The 12,149-nt window shown below is 34.3% G+C and overlaps 2 protein-coding genes across 2 annotated transcripts; both read left to right on the top strand.

Annotated features, from left to right (window-relative positions):
* Positions 1 to 2,472: 2,472 nt before the first annotated feature.
* On the top strand, positions 2,473 to 3,926 carry LOC110907864. Its single transcript, XM_035983173.1, has 2 exons — positions 2,473 to 3,829; positions 3,916 to 3,926. Exons 1-2 carry the CDS (start codon positions 2,473 to 2,475, stop codon positions 3,924 to 3,926), a joined length of 1,368 nt encoding a protein of 455 aa, XP_035839066.1.
* An 854-nt stretch (positions 3,927 to 4,780) lies between these two features.
* Positions 4,781 to 5,896, top strand: LOC110905044. Its single transcript, XM_022150931.2, has 3 exons — positions 4,781 to 4,835; positions 4,916 to 4,982; positions 5,066 to 5,896. Exons 1-3 carry the CDS (start codon positions 4,786 to 4,788, stop codon positions 5,813 to 5,815), a joined length of 867 nt encoding a protein of 288 aa, XP_022006623.1. The 5' UTR covers positions 4,781 to 4,785; the 3' UTR covers positions 5,816 to 5,896.
* Positions 5,897 to 12,149: the final 6,253 nt, after the last annotated feature.

The following is a 12,149-nucleotide window of genomic DNA, read 5'->3' as shown; positions in this document are numbered from 1 at the left end:
CAGGCCACCTGTCGCCGCTATTGGTCGATCCGCGTCAACCCTATTCCCCAGCCGTTGATCAATATTCTGATCTAACGGTTGGGGATTCCAGAAGCAATACCGGCGACAAGATACCATTAATAGCGGCGACGGGCTGTCTCCGCTAAAAGTTTGTGGCCCACTTTAATCCCTAGCCACAGAAATCTTATCCTCTTTAACCCTAGTTAGCTTATTACCGGCGACGTAACAGTTAGTAGCGGCGACGAAGGTGTCGCCGGTATTGCTCTGTCCGTAAAACCACAGACAGCGCCTTTTCCTTCCCTCCTCCTTCATTTTCCCCCCATTTTCTCTGCAACCACCGCCGCTACACCGCGTTTTTTGCCCAAATCGGTGAGTTTAACTTTTTTTTCTTAAATCTCTTCTCTATTTTGTTATTTACATGTTATATGCTTTAATTTTTGCTCGTTTTTGGGTATATTTGTGTTTATGGAAGAATATTCGGATCACCACCATCTCTTCTCTGGTCACAACCGAAACTTCTCCGGCACCACCTCGTCTCAGCGGTCTTAGTCTACTTGAAACTTGAAAAAAACGGTTAGTTTTATATGTATTTTTTTAAAGATTAGAAATTTTATATTTTGGTTTAGGAAGTAAATATGTTGGTGAAAATGTGTATGTTAGTATGTATAATTTTGACGACTTATGTTAGTATGTATAATTCTAAAATGTGTATGTTAGTATGTATAATTTTTAGTTTAGGATGTAAATATGTTTAGAAATTGTATAATTTTTAGTTTAGGATGTAAATTGTATTGTTTTTAGTTTAGAAATTGTATAATTTTTAGTTTAGGATGTAAATAAGTGTATGAATGAATGTATGTATGTAGGTGTATGTTAGTATGTTGGTGAAAAATGTGTATGTTAGTATGTATGTTTGTATAAAGTATGCAAATGTGTATGTAAGGATGAATGTTTGTATGTCAAATGTATAACGTAGGTGTATTTAAAAAAAATGAGTATATGAAACTCTATTTATTTGTGTATTTAGGTGTATGTAAGCATGTATGTGGGTATGTAAGTGTATGAATGATTGTATTTATGTAGGTGTATGTTACTATGTTGGTGAAAAATGTGTATGTTAGTATGTATGTTTGTATAAAGTATGCAAATGTGTATGTAAGGATGATTGTTTTGTATGTCAAATGTATAATGTAGGTGTATTTGGAGAAAATGAGTATATGAAACTCTATTTATTTGTGTATTTAGGTGTATGTAAGAATGTATGTGGGTATGTAAGTGTATGAATGAATGTATTTATGTAGGTGTATGTTAGTATGTTGGTGAAAAATGTGTATGTTAGTATGTATGTTTGTATAAAGTATGCAAATGTGTATGTAAGGATGATTGTTTTGTATGTCAAATGTATAATGTAGGTGTATTTGGAGAAAATGAGTATATGAAACTCTATTTATTTGTGTATTTAGGTGTATGTAAGAATGTATGTGGGTATGTAAGTGTATGAATGAATGTATTTATGTAGGTGTATGTTAGTATGTTGGTGAAAAATGTGTATGTTAGTATGTATGTTTGTATAAAGTATGCAAATGTGTATGTAAGGATGAATGTTTGTATGTCAAATGTATAATGTAGGTGTATTTGACAAATATATATTAGTTAGGAAATGCCCGTCAAAATTGAAATCATCATTTAAAACATAACGAACATAGAAGTATAATGTAGGTGTATTTGCCAAATATATATTAGTTAGGAAATGCCTCTTTATATTAAAATCATCATTTAAAACATAACGAACATAGAAAATACCCGCCAAAATTGAAATCATCATTTCAAACATAACGAGCTAAGAAAACACCCAATCGAAATTGAAATCATGATTTAAAACATAACATTCCGCCCAAAATTTAAAACAATCATTAAGAACATAACAAGCTTAAAAAATTGTGCCCGTGTTTGAATTAATCATTTTAAACATAGCGAGCTTAGAAATACCCGCCCGAAATTGATTTAGAAATTAATTTCGGGTTGTCCCCGTTTATCTTGGGACTGCTTTTTGAATACTTTATCTCATTTAGGATGTGAATGTGTATTACATGATTGTTTGTTTAAGAAGGATTCGGTTATCATTTTCTCTTTGCTCCTCGGGTATATATATCATTACATATATACTTGGGAGCTAAGAGGAAATGCTGCCGAATTTTTCTTAAACAAACAATCATGTAATACACATTCACATGTGAGATAAAGTGTTCAAAAAGTGGGTTTAGCAGCCTACCCTTGTCTTGTTAATCCTAAATTAGATTTTCTTTCAGTTGCATAATGCCTATCGATAAAAGTTGGATTGATTCCCCACGTCATTCACCTCACTACAAGCAAGGACTCGAGTCATTTATCGAGATGTGTGAAAGAGTGATAAAAAACCACAATGAAGTTAGATGTCCGTGTACCCAATGTAAAAATTCCGGCTTAATAACTATGGTAGAAATGAAATACCATTTGCGTATTAACAGTTTTTGGAAGGAATACACTTCGTGGACCTATCACAGGGACACGACTCCAATTGCACAAGTAAACGATGTTGCGCCACAAGACGGTATGGTAAACGTTATTGAAGACATTAGGGGGGAGCGTATGGAAGAAGATACATACCTTAACCAAGAGAACTCGAATGGAGATAGTAGCGGTGTTGTTGATGATTTTGAAGACCTGATAAAGGAAGCTGAAACAGAATTATATCCTGGTTGTACTAAGTTTTCTTCTATCGACTTTTTAGCAAAGCTTTTGAATATAAAGGATACGTACCATTTTCAAAATGAAGGAGTAGATCGACTCCTCTCGTTGTTGCGAGAGTCAATGCCAGAAGGCAACAAGATTCCCCCTTCGTATTATGTAGCTAAGAAGACATTTAAGAAGATTGGTTTGGCATATGAGATGATAGATGTGTGCACAAATGATTGTGCTCTCTTTTGGAAAGAAAACGAGTCCTTGCAAAATTGTCCCGTTTGTAATGAGAGTCGATGGGTCGATAAAGACACAAAAGGCACGAAGGTGGCTCGTAAGGTGTTACGATACTTTCCTTTGACGCCTAGACTACGACGTTTGTATTGTTCAAGGCACACAGCGAAAGATATGATATGGCATAGTACCGGACGATCGGAAGATGGGACTATGCGTCATCCAGTTGATGGATCTGCATGGCAAGACTTTGATAAAAAGTACCCAAACTTCGTGATGGAGCCACGAAATGTTCGCTTAGGGCTTGTAGCTGACGGTTTTAATCCCTTTAACAGCGGTAGTGGATCCTCGACTCATAGCACGTGGCCGGTTATACTCACCACATATAACCTGCCTCCCTGGCTATGCATGCGAGAGTCCACATTCATGTTGACCTTGTTGATTCCTGGCCCTAAATCACCGGGGAAAGACATGGACGTTTTCCTTAGACCGTTAGTGGATGAGCTTAAGCAATTGTGGCAGACAAGTGTACGTACTAAAGACGCAGCAACAAACACATACTTCACAATGAAGGCGGCGTTGTTATGGACCATAAATGACTTTCCAGCCCGTAGTAGCCTATCAGGTTGGAGCGGACAAGGCTACATGGCATGCCCAACTTGTAACCAAGACACTCCTTCAATACGTGTAACTGGTAAATGTGCTTATGTTGGCCATCGCCGGTTCTTAGATGCCAACCATCCTTGGAGAACAAGTCTCGACTTTAACGGGAGACCCGAGACACGAGACCCTCCGAGACAGTTTAGCCCAGCTGACATAGAAGCTCAACTAGGTCGTTTAATTAATCGTCTACCAGGCAAGCATCCAGATTTTGGAGGTAGGAGGATAACCCGGTCAGATTTCGAGTTGAACTGGTCCAAAAGAAGCATATTTTCTGACCTTGAGTATTGGTCTTCTCTGCAGCTGAAACATAACTTAGATGTAATGCATATAGAGAAAAATGTGTGCGACAGCTTGCTCGGTACTCTTCTGATGAACGATAAGAGCAAAGACACGCCAAATGCGCGGTCTGACTTGGAAAAACTAAACATTCGGCCGTCACAATGGCTGAAACAATCGGGTGGCAAGTTCTTAAGTCCCCACCCAAAGTACTCATTCAAGTCCGATGATCGAAAACTTTTTTGTCAGTTTATAAAAAATGTTAAATTACCAGATGAGTTTGGATCTAATATCAGTAAGAGGGTGACAGATAACAATGCTAACATTACCGGGTTGAAATCTCATGACTGTCATATCCTCATGCAACGTTTGATACCGATTGGGGTTAGAGGGCTTTTGACTAAAGATACATCTACACCAATAGTAGACCTTTGTATGTTCTTTAAGCAACTTTGCTCTAGAACACTATCGGTGGATGATATGAAGAAAGCAAAGGATGACATTGTTACCATCTTATGCAAGTTAGAGATGATCTATCCACCTGCGTTTTTTGACATTATGGTTCATTTACTTGTGCATTTACCTGATGAAGCGATTGCGGGAGGTCCAGTAGCTTTTAGATGGATGTATCCATTTGAAAGGTACATGAAAAAACTAAAGAACTATGTTAAAAACCCGGCAAGGCATGAAGGTTGTATAGCTGAATGTTATGTGTTTGAAGAAGCTCTAACATTTTGTTCAATGTACCTTAAAGATGTTCAGACTAAGTTCAATCGCCCAGATAGAAACGATGATGTCGTTGTTGAAAAAAGAAAGTTATGGGTGTTTGAGTCAAAATGTCGTTATGTTGGCGCAAGAAAGGAGAAATATCTATCATTCATCAAAAAAAGCAAGATGGAATGGTTTGTCCTCGAAAACTGCGCAGAAGTTAGGGAGTACATGAAGTGAGTGCTTCTATCTTTAACATTTCATAATCTGTTAATTGGTATTTTTCGTTCCTTTCTTATATTTGTCATCAATGTAGTGAATTCAAACATACACATCCCCATGATGATCTTAAAACCAAATTTCCGGGATGGTTTCTCCATAAGGTATAATACATATATAACACTCATTACTCTATACTTGCTAGGTAATACATATATAACAAACATTATTACTATATATTTGTTAGGTCCATTCGATGAAAACACAAAATTCTCCAGAATTCCACCCGGAGTTGTATGCTCTTTCAATTTGTGCGAAAATGACTGCTTACACTTACACTGCTTGCATAGTCAACGGTGTTAGGTTTAAGACACTTGAACGTGATGCAAAATGCGCAACGCAAAACTCTGGGGTGGAAGTGGTTGGAGAGAACGGTGTGAAATTTTATGGCCAATTAGAAGAAATTATTGAGTTGCGTTATACAAATGATTATTCCACTGTCCTATTTCGGTGCAAGTGGTTTGATACTCAAAGGGGTGTAAACCATGACAATAATATCACCAGTATAAGCACTGAACATGAATGGGACAAAGACGATCAACTCATATTTGCTTCGCAAGCCAAACAAGTGTTCTTCATCCAAGAAACGTCTCGAAACCAAAAAAATAAACATAGGTGGGTAGTCGAAAATGTTAATCATCGAAGAATTTGGGATCGGCCATTAAGTGATGACCGCGTCAATAAGGTTCAAAATGTTGGCAAACGCTTAGAAGATAGTGACGTTGTTGACAACAACTCTTCATCTGACTGTCCACTTGTCATTGACTTGACCCAATACTTTCAAATTGGATCTTCTCATGTTACTGCGGGTGAGCCTTCAATTGAAGTTGATCCCCCAACGACCACCGTCGATGAAGTGTTTGAAGTCGAGACTGATTCTGATGAGGTCGAGGCTGCTTATGATGAGGATGATCCCGATTATGTGGAGTCTGACTAAAAGAAAAGTTATTGTAATTTTTATTGATTTGTAATTGATTAACACTTGTTTGAAATATTTATTTGAATTTGAGTTACACTTGTTGTACTTTCCCTTAATTTGTATTAGATACACATGCTGTAACATTTGTAACTTTATAGGGAGTATGTTTTCGATATTGTTGATATTCGCGTATCTGATGGCTGATGTGGCCCCCTGGGGACATGGGGGTGACGGCGCTGGTGATCCACCGATTCCTCCTGGTGGATTTCGTGGCACACATGAGACAGACGGTAAGTCTTTTACTAAATTATTTTGTAGTCCTTATATTTTATATATTATAAATGTTGTTACTAATTATTTTTGTTTTAATTGCAGCAGTTCCCCCGAAGAGGGTTAGGGGGAAAGCAAAAAACGAGAAACTAAGGCGTCTGGTAAAAGCGAGGGGGCCTGTATCGCTTACGTTTGACAGGCAGGTGACGTATACCCCTGTTGGTAAAACAAGGGATATGTTTTCACGGGAGGCCGGCCTGTATATGTGGCGGTCCATCCCCTTCGATAAAATTGGATGGGATAACGTTGAACAACATTACAAGGATGCCCTCATGAACCACTTACGGGTAAATAACTTATATGCATAAAATTTTATCAAATATTTAAGCACATGCAAATCTAATTTATATATGATATTTTAACTTTTTTATTTAATTTGTAGGAAAATTTCAATTTTGATGAAGTGGAACGTGATATAGAGGCCAAAAACTTGACGGGTGGCATTAGGGCTGTGCTTATGAAGCGGTACTCTGACCGCAAGTACGATGCTAAAAAATTATTTAAGAGCAAGGGAGGTTACAATGATCTTGAGAGTGCAAGGGCATTCCATCCCAAGGATATGCCCTATGATAACTGGTTGAGAACCATCGAAGGTTTCCGGGAAGCTAAATATATTAAAAGAAGCGAGGCCAACACACTAGTACGCGAGAAACAACAATTCCCATACCGTGGGGGGACATCTTCGTACGGTAGCACCGCCTATAAAAATGTAATGTTTTATGTATGTGTGCGTGTGTGTAAGCTTTTGTTTATTTAATGTCTAATCTAAGTTTAATGTTAAACAGGATATGGATTGGGTACCTACGTATGCTAAAACCCACACGGACAATCAAGGGAATTGGGTTGATCCGGTTGCTGAACAAAATTACGTAAGTATTTCTTTTAAGTATTATTTTCTATAACAAATATATATATATATATATATATATATATATAGACACACATATATTTAATCATCTTCGTAAAATACAGCGGAACATACAACATGCCACTAGTGAATTGTCACGATCCCCGACCCCATCTAGCCGGAATCGGTGCCGTGAGCAGTCCAGTGGTACCGGTGATTGTTTTAAAAACATTGCAGCGGAAATTTCATCAGGACCGTGAGTTAGGAAAAATATCAGAGTTTAGAAACACCGGATTTTATTTAAAAAGATGGAATAAATTCCATGTTTTACAAAGGTAGCTTTTAATAAAAACAATATTTCTTAATTTGAAAATAAGCCACTTCTTGAAGTCCTTCAGTGTCGGATCCAATCCTTGCTCCAATCTATTGTAATTACCTGAAACGCGTTTTAAAAGATTTTGTCAGCGGGAAATACTGAGTGAATTATTCTAGTTTCTGAAAATGACACATTTATTATAATTCACAGTGATAAGATCTTTTACAATGTATCCTGATATCAACCAACTACCCACAGTACTTTACCACTCGATCCATTGGCCCATACGTCCAATGGTATCTGTGATTATGGTCATATCACCCAATGGCTGCCCCAATGGTGAAGATTATCAAGTAATGTATACAATACCCCACATACCGGCTGTAATTTGGTGATTCACATAAACTTAATCACTGTAAGTTATAATTCTGAAAATAATTTGGAGTATTGTAAACAATCACAAACTGTGATAAAAGAATTTATAAAAAGAGAATAACTCACAAATCATCATGCAGGATTGAGTTAATAAACTTCTTGATTCTACTTTTCCCGATAATTAAGCATGTACTTTATTATTCTGGATCTTCTGATGATTTAATAGTTTGTTTGATTGTAAGGGTGTAGTTGGGAGTATTCTTGGTAGTTTAACAGAATGGAATACGTATTGGTGAAAAACCTAAATCAACTCTTAACGAATTCTACAAGAACCAGGTTAATGATCAATACAGCAGTTACGATAATTCCCCGAGATCAATTTTTTACAATGAATGTCCAAGTGCAATACTTCAGCTCATTTATCAAAATGACAAACGACAAAGTATAGTACTTCAACTCGTATATCGAATTATCGACAACGACAAAGTACAATGCTTCGGCTCATTATCGAATTATCGACAACGATAAAGCATAGCCCAATGTGGGCGGCACTTAGACATTCTTTGGGTATATTGATCCCGGAAACTGAATCGTAATAGCGATCGACTAATTACCCTGTTTTGCGGCAGCGATTCGATAATTGTGTGTGTGTGTTGGACTGTTTTGCTTATAACTCGACCTACGTAACTCCGATTTTCGTCGTTCAAGTGCCAAAATTCAAGTCCCAACCCCTGCTATTTATACTGAAATTTTGACACCGTCGCGTAGCGCGAGGGGGTACCCCCTTAGGCGTCGCGCTACGCGAGTGACCACCCTATTTTCATAGAGTAGCCCTTCGTGCATGTAGGCTTGCTGTGTCGACGGTTTTGTAAATTTCGAATTTTATAATGAGTTATGAAGATAATCGTTATTAGGGTTTTGCCCCCCCTGAGTTTTAGGGGTTCTGATCCTGATTCTGATTGCTATGAAAATTTTAGGATTTGTGCAGGTTTACTTGGGTGTCTCAACTATGGTTCCCTTATTGGGTAAATAAAATAATAGGTAGGACTTTTGATGAAAGTTTGTTTTACAAAATAGAAATAATAAATAATAAATAATAGTTTTGGGTAACTTACAAAAATAGAATAAAATGGTGAGAAAAGGGGATGGACCCACTGTGTAACTTTAGGGTTCAACTAGAAAATCTCCTGGTATAAATTTTGGGTATAACTTTTGGGCTATTAAAAATATATTAAGTATAGTACTCCTAAATCAACCTTGTCCCGATGTTCCGAGATAGAATCCAAACGAACTTAGTCGGGCAGAGCCTTGACATGCGTTATGGGATTCAGATTAATCGGAAAGGGTAGCGGTGATCGGGAGTTACAATACTTAAGACAAGACTTTATTATTATTAAAATATAATAATTAAACACTAGAAAGGAAAAAGATGAAATGGTTGACGAAAGAAAAGAATTTTGAACAGGAAACATAGAACCACACCCTAGACTATTTATACTTAAAATTTTACTTGGAGGCTAAGTTTTACTTACTGCCACTTCAATATGTTGATATGTGTTGTATGTGCCAAACATGGCCACGTACCTAGTACATTTAAATTTAATGTTAATTTATTTTCTATATTTTATCTTTTCGAATACATGTATATATCTAAATTGTAAGTTAACTTTATTTATTTTCTTTCTACGTAAAATTTAACTAAAAGTAATTTTAGTTATCATTATTTTTATTCTTATATTTTGTATGAAATGTTTTGATTTATTATTGTTATTATTAATTTAACTACTTCAATTATTTAGTGTGTATAACTTCTAAAATATGATGTTTTATAAAATGATAGATATGTCTTTGGAATGAGTATATTTTTGTCTACATTTTGAACCAACTTTCATTAAAAACGGAGTAGATTCAAATATCATATATTTTTATAATTTTATTATTATTAGACGGTTCATGGGTCCGTCTAGTTACTTCTTTTCTAATGGTTGACTTACCTGCAATCTATCCGTCTAATTATATGAGTTTTTATATACTTTTATTTTATTTAGAAAGGTCACTCATATATATAGGCCAATAATATTTCAACCAACTATATAAAATAGTGTTTAAAACTATTTGGGTTGAATATTTATATTAAGAATAAAATAGTTACTAGTTACTAGTGGTGAATAAATTTAACCAATCCTTATAATTTATATGATAAAAATTGGTATGTTACATCCTCCCCACCTTATTTTAAATCTCGTCCTCGAGATTTGGGTTACGATATTTCTTTTAGAGTTATGTTACTTTTTGATCAAAAAGAATAATATTAAGGTAAATGATATCAAATCAAAGTATCAAATTTTGTGACTATGAGTTGTACAATAGATGGGACTCAATGGTTTAACTGAAACTGAATGAGTGTAAGAATTCGATGACAAACGAATGAGATGAAATGGTATAATTTCCAAGGTGACTAGGTTCAGGCCAAAAGATATATGATAAATAGATTTTAAAATAAATGTGAAGGACTTTTGGAATCAATAAAATTCTTTATCAAAGGAATCTTACTTGATTGACAAGTGAGGAAGACTTAGAATTGACGGGTTCAAAATGAAATAAAAGCATGAAAAATGATTTGTTAAATAGTAAATTATGATATGAAAAATTCTATGTATTTGAGAGGAGTGAATTGCAAAGATACACCAAAGGACAATAAAGTTAGTGTATTAGAGTTCCAAGTTGTTTTAAATGGTGAAATAATGTAATAGTACACTATTAGTGATTATATTTTTCGTACTATGTCATAGAGATGGAATTATAATAAGAACAAGTTATTTTGGCATGACCAACTATTATATTATATTACTGAAACAAATGTGATATATATTATTTGTTACACATTTTTAGTATATGTAAATAGTTACTACTTTCAAATAGATATTATTTTAGTATTGTATTATACTATGTAAAATAACTTATTTTTATTATGTAATTTACAAAATATTATAGTGAAGTTATTACATTTACAAAATATTTTAGTATTATCATTTTGTAAAAGAATTACTATTATTTATAACGTTTAAATGAAAGTTGCGAATAAAAGGGGTAAAAGTATTTGTAAAATATTTTATATAATACTGGGTCAATTCTATTTTATTTTGAAACCATATAACGTTGTAAAATGTAGTTACAAATGTTGTGGTGACTATTCTTTATATATTACAATGTTCTTTTAATTCAATGTAGTCGCTGACTATTATATTATTCTTATATGGTTATTTTCTTGCTAGAGTGTTATAGTATATAGTTACCACAAAATATATGATACATAATTATTTTGTTTTATTTGTCCTTTTAATTCTGGTATTGTTTTATGAAAAATATGTTTTCTCTTTACAGTACAAAGTAAAATATATAATTAAGATTTACTAAATAAGTATGATGACTTAATTAACTAGTCATTATCATGGCGGATATTGGTTAGTGCTGCCTTGTTTAAGCATAGGTGGCCAGTCCATGCCTAACTAAGGCTAGGCTATCCAATACATGCCCCTGATAATAACTCTAGTATAATATTAACACTATTATTATTAACATATTATTGCTAATAATAAAACTAATATTAATTACCAATAATAAATGCATAAACTTAAATGAGAATATACTTTAAACAAAATTTTATACGTAAAAATATAATTTCTTTACCTTAATGATTTTAACAAAAATTTTAATTACAGAAATACTATATTGTAAGTTTCTATATATAATCAATTAAGTTTATACAATGTTTTTCGATTAATGATGATAAGGTAAGAAATATCACGAAAGGCTCGATTGGTTGTAAGGACTACGGAATTAGGACATGAAATGGTGGATTATCTTAGCACATAATTGTGTTAAAATTGCTTTTATAAAATAAATCAATAAAGCGGATTCAATATAAATAAATAATTAAATCTTAGATTAGCGTAATCTTTAATTTTTGTAAAAAGGTCATCACAAAGTGATCGTGATCAAAGAGATGATTTGATGAATTAGAAGACTAAACAAGCATATTATGGTTTTAAGAGAATTGAAGTGCTTGTTAGGACTATTTTGAATATGATGGCTTCAATCCATCATATGGGATTTTGAATTAAGCCAGTTCAAACAATTGAACTTGGTGTAAACAAAACGAGTTCATGTATTAATAAGAAATTTTGGATATGGTTACAACAAAACCCATGTATGTTAAAGGAAATTGAGTTTTTCAAGAAACTTATTGACTCGATATTAAAGAGTCATTGCTTTGTAAAACGCGGTTTACAATGCAAAGATCGAGTATAGCGGAACGATATTTGAACTTTTGATAAAACAACAAATTGAAAGGATGCCTTCCTAGGGTCTTATAATTCAAATGAACCACATGCGCAACAAATAGTGCATGTGTATCGTGTGGATTTACCAAGAAACGAAATGGATCAATATTTGCTATTATGAAAGAATTCTTTATGGTATGA

The sequence above is a fragment of the Helianthus annuus genome, chromosome 14 (genome assembly GCF_002127325.2).
Source record: "Helianthus annuus cultivar XRQ/B chromosome 14, HanXRQr2.0-SUNRISE, whole genome shotgun sequence".
Taxonomy (NCBI): domain Eukaryota; kingdom Viridiplantae; phylum Streptophyta; class Magnoliopsida; order Asterales; family Asteraceae; genus Helianthus; species Helianthus annuus.
The sequence above is the reverse complement of the archived record's forward strand: the minus strand, read 5'-3'. Positions and strand labels throughout refer to the sequence as shown.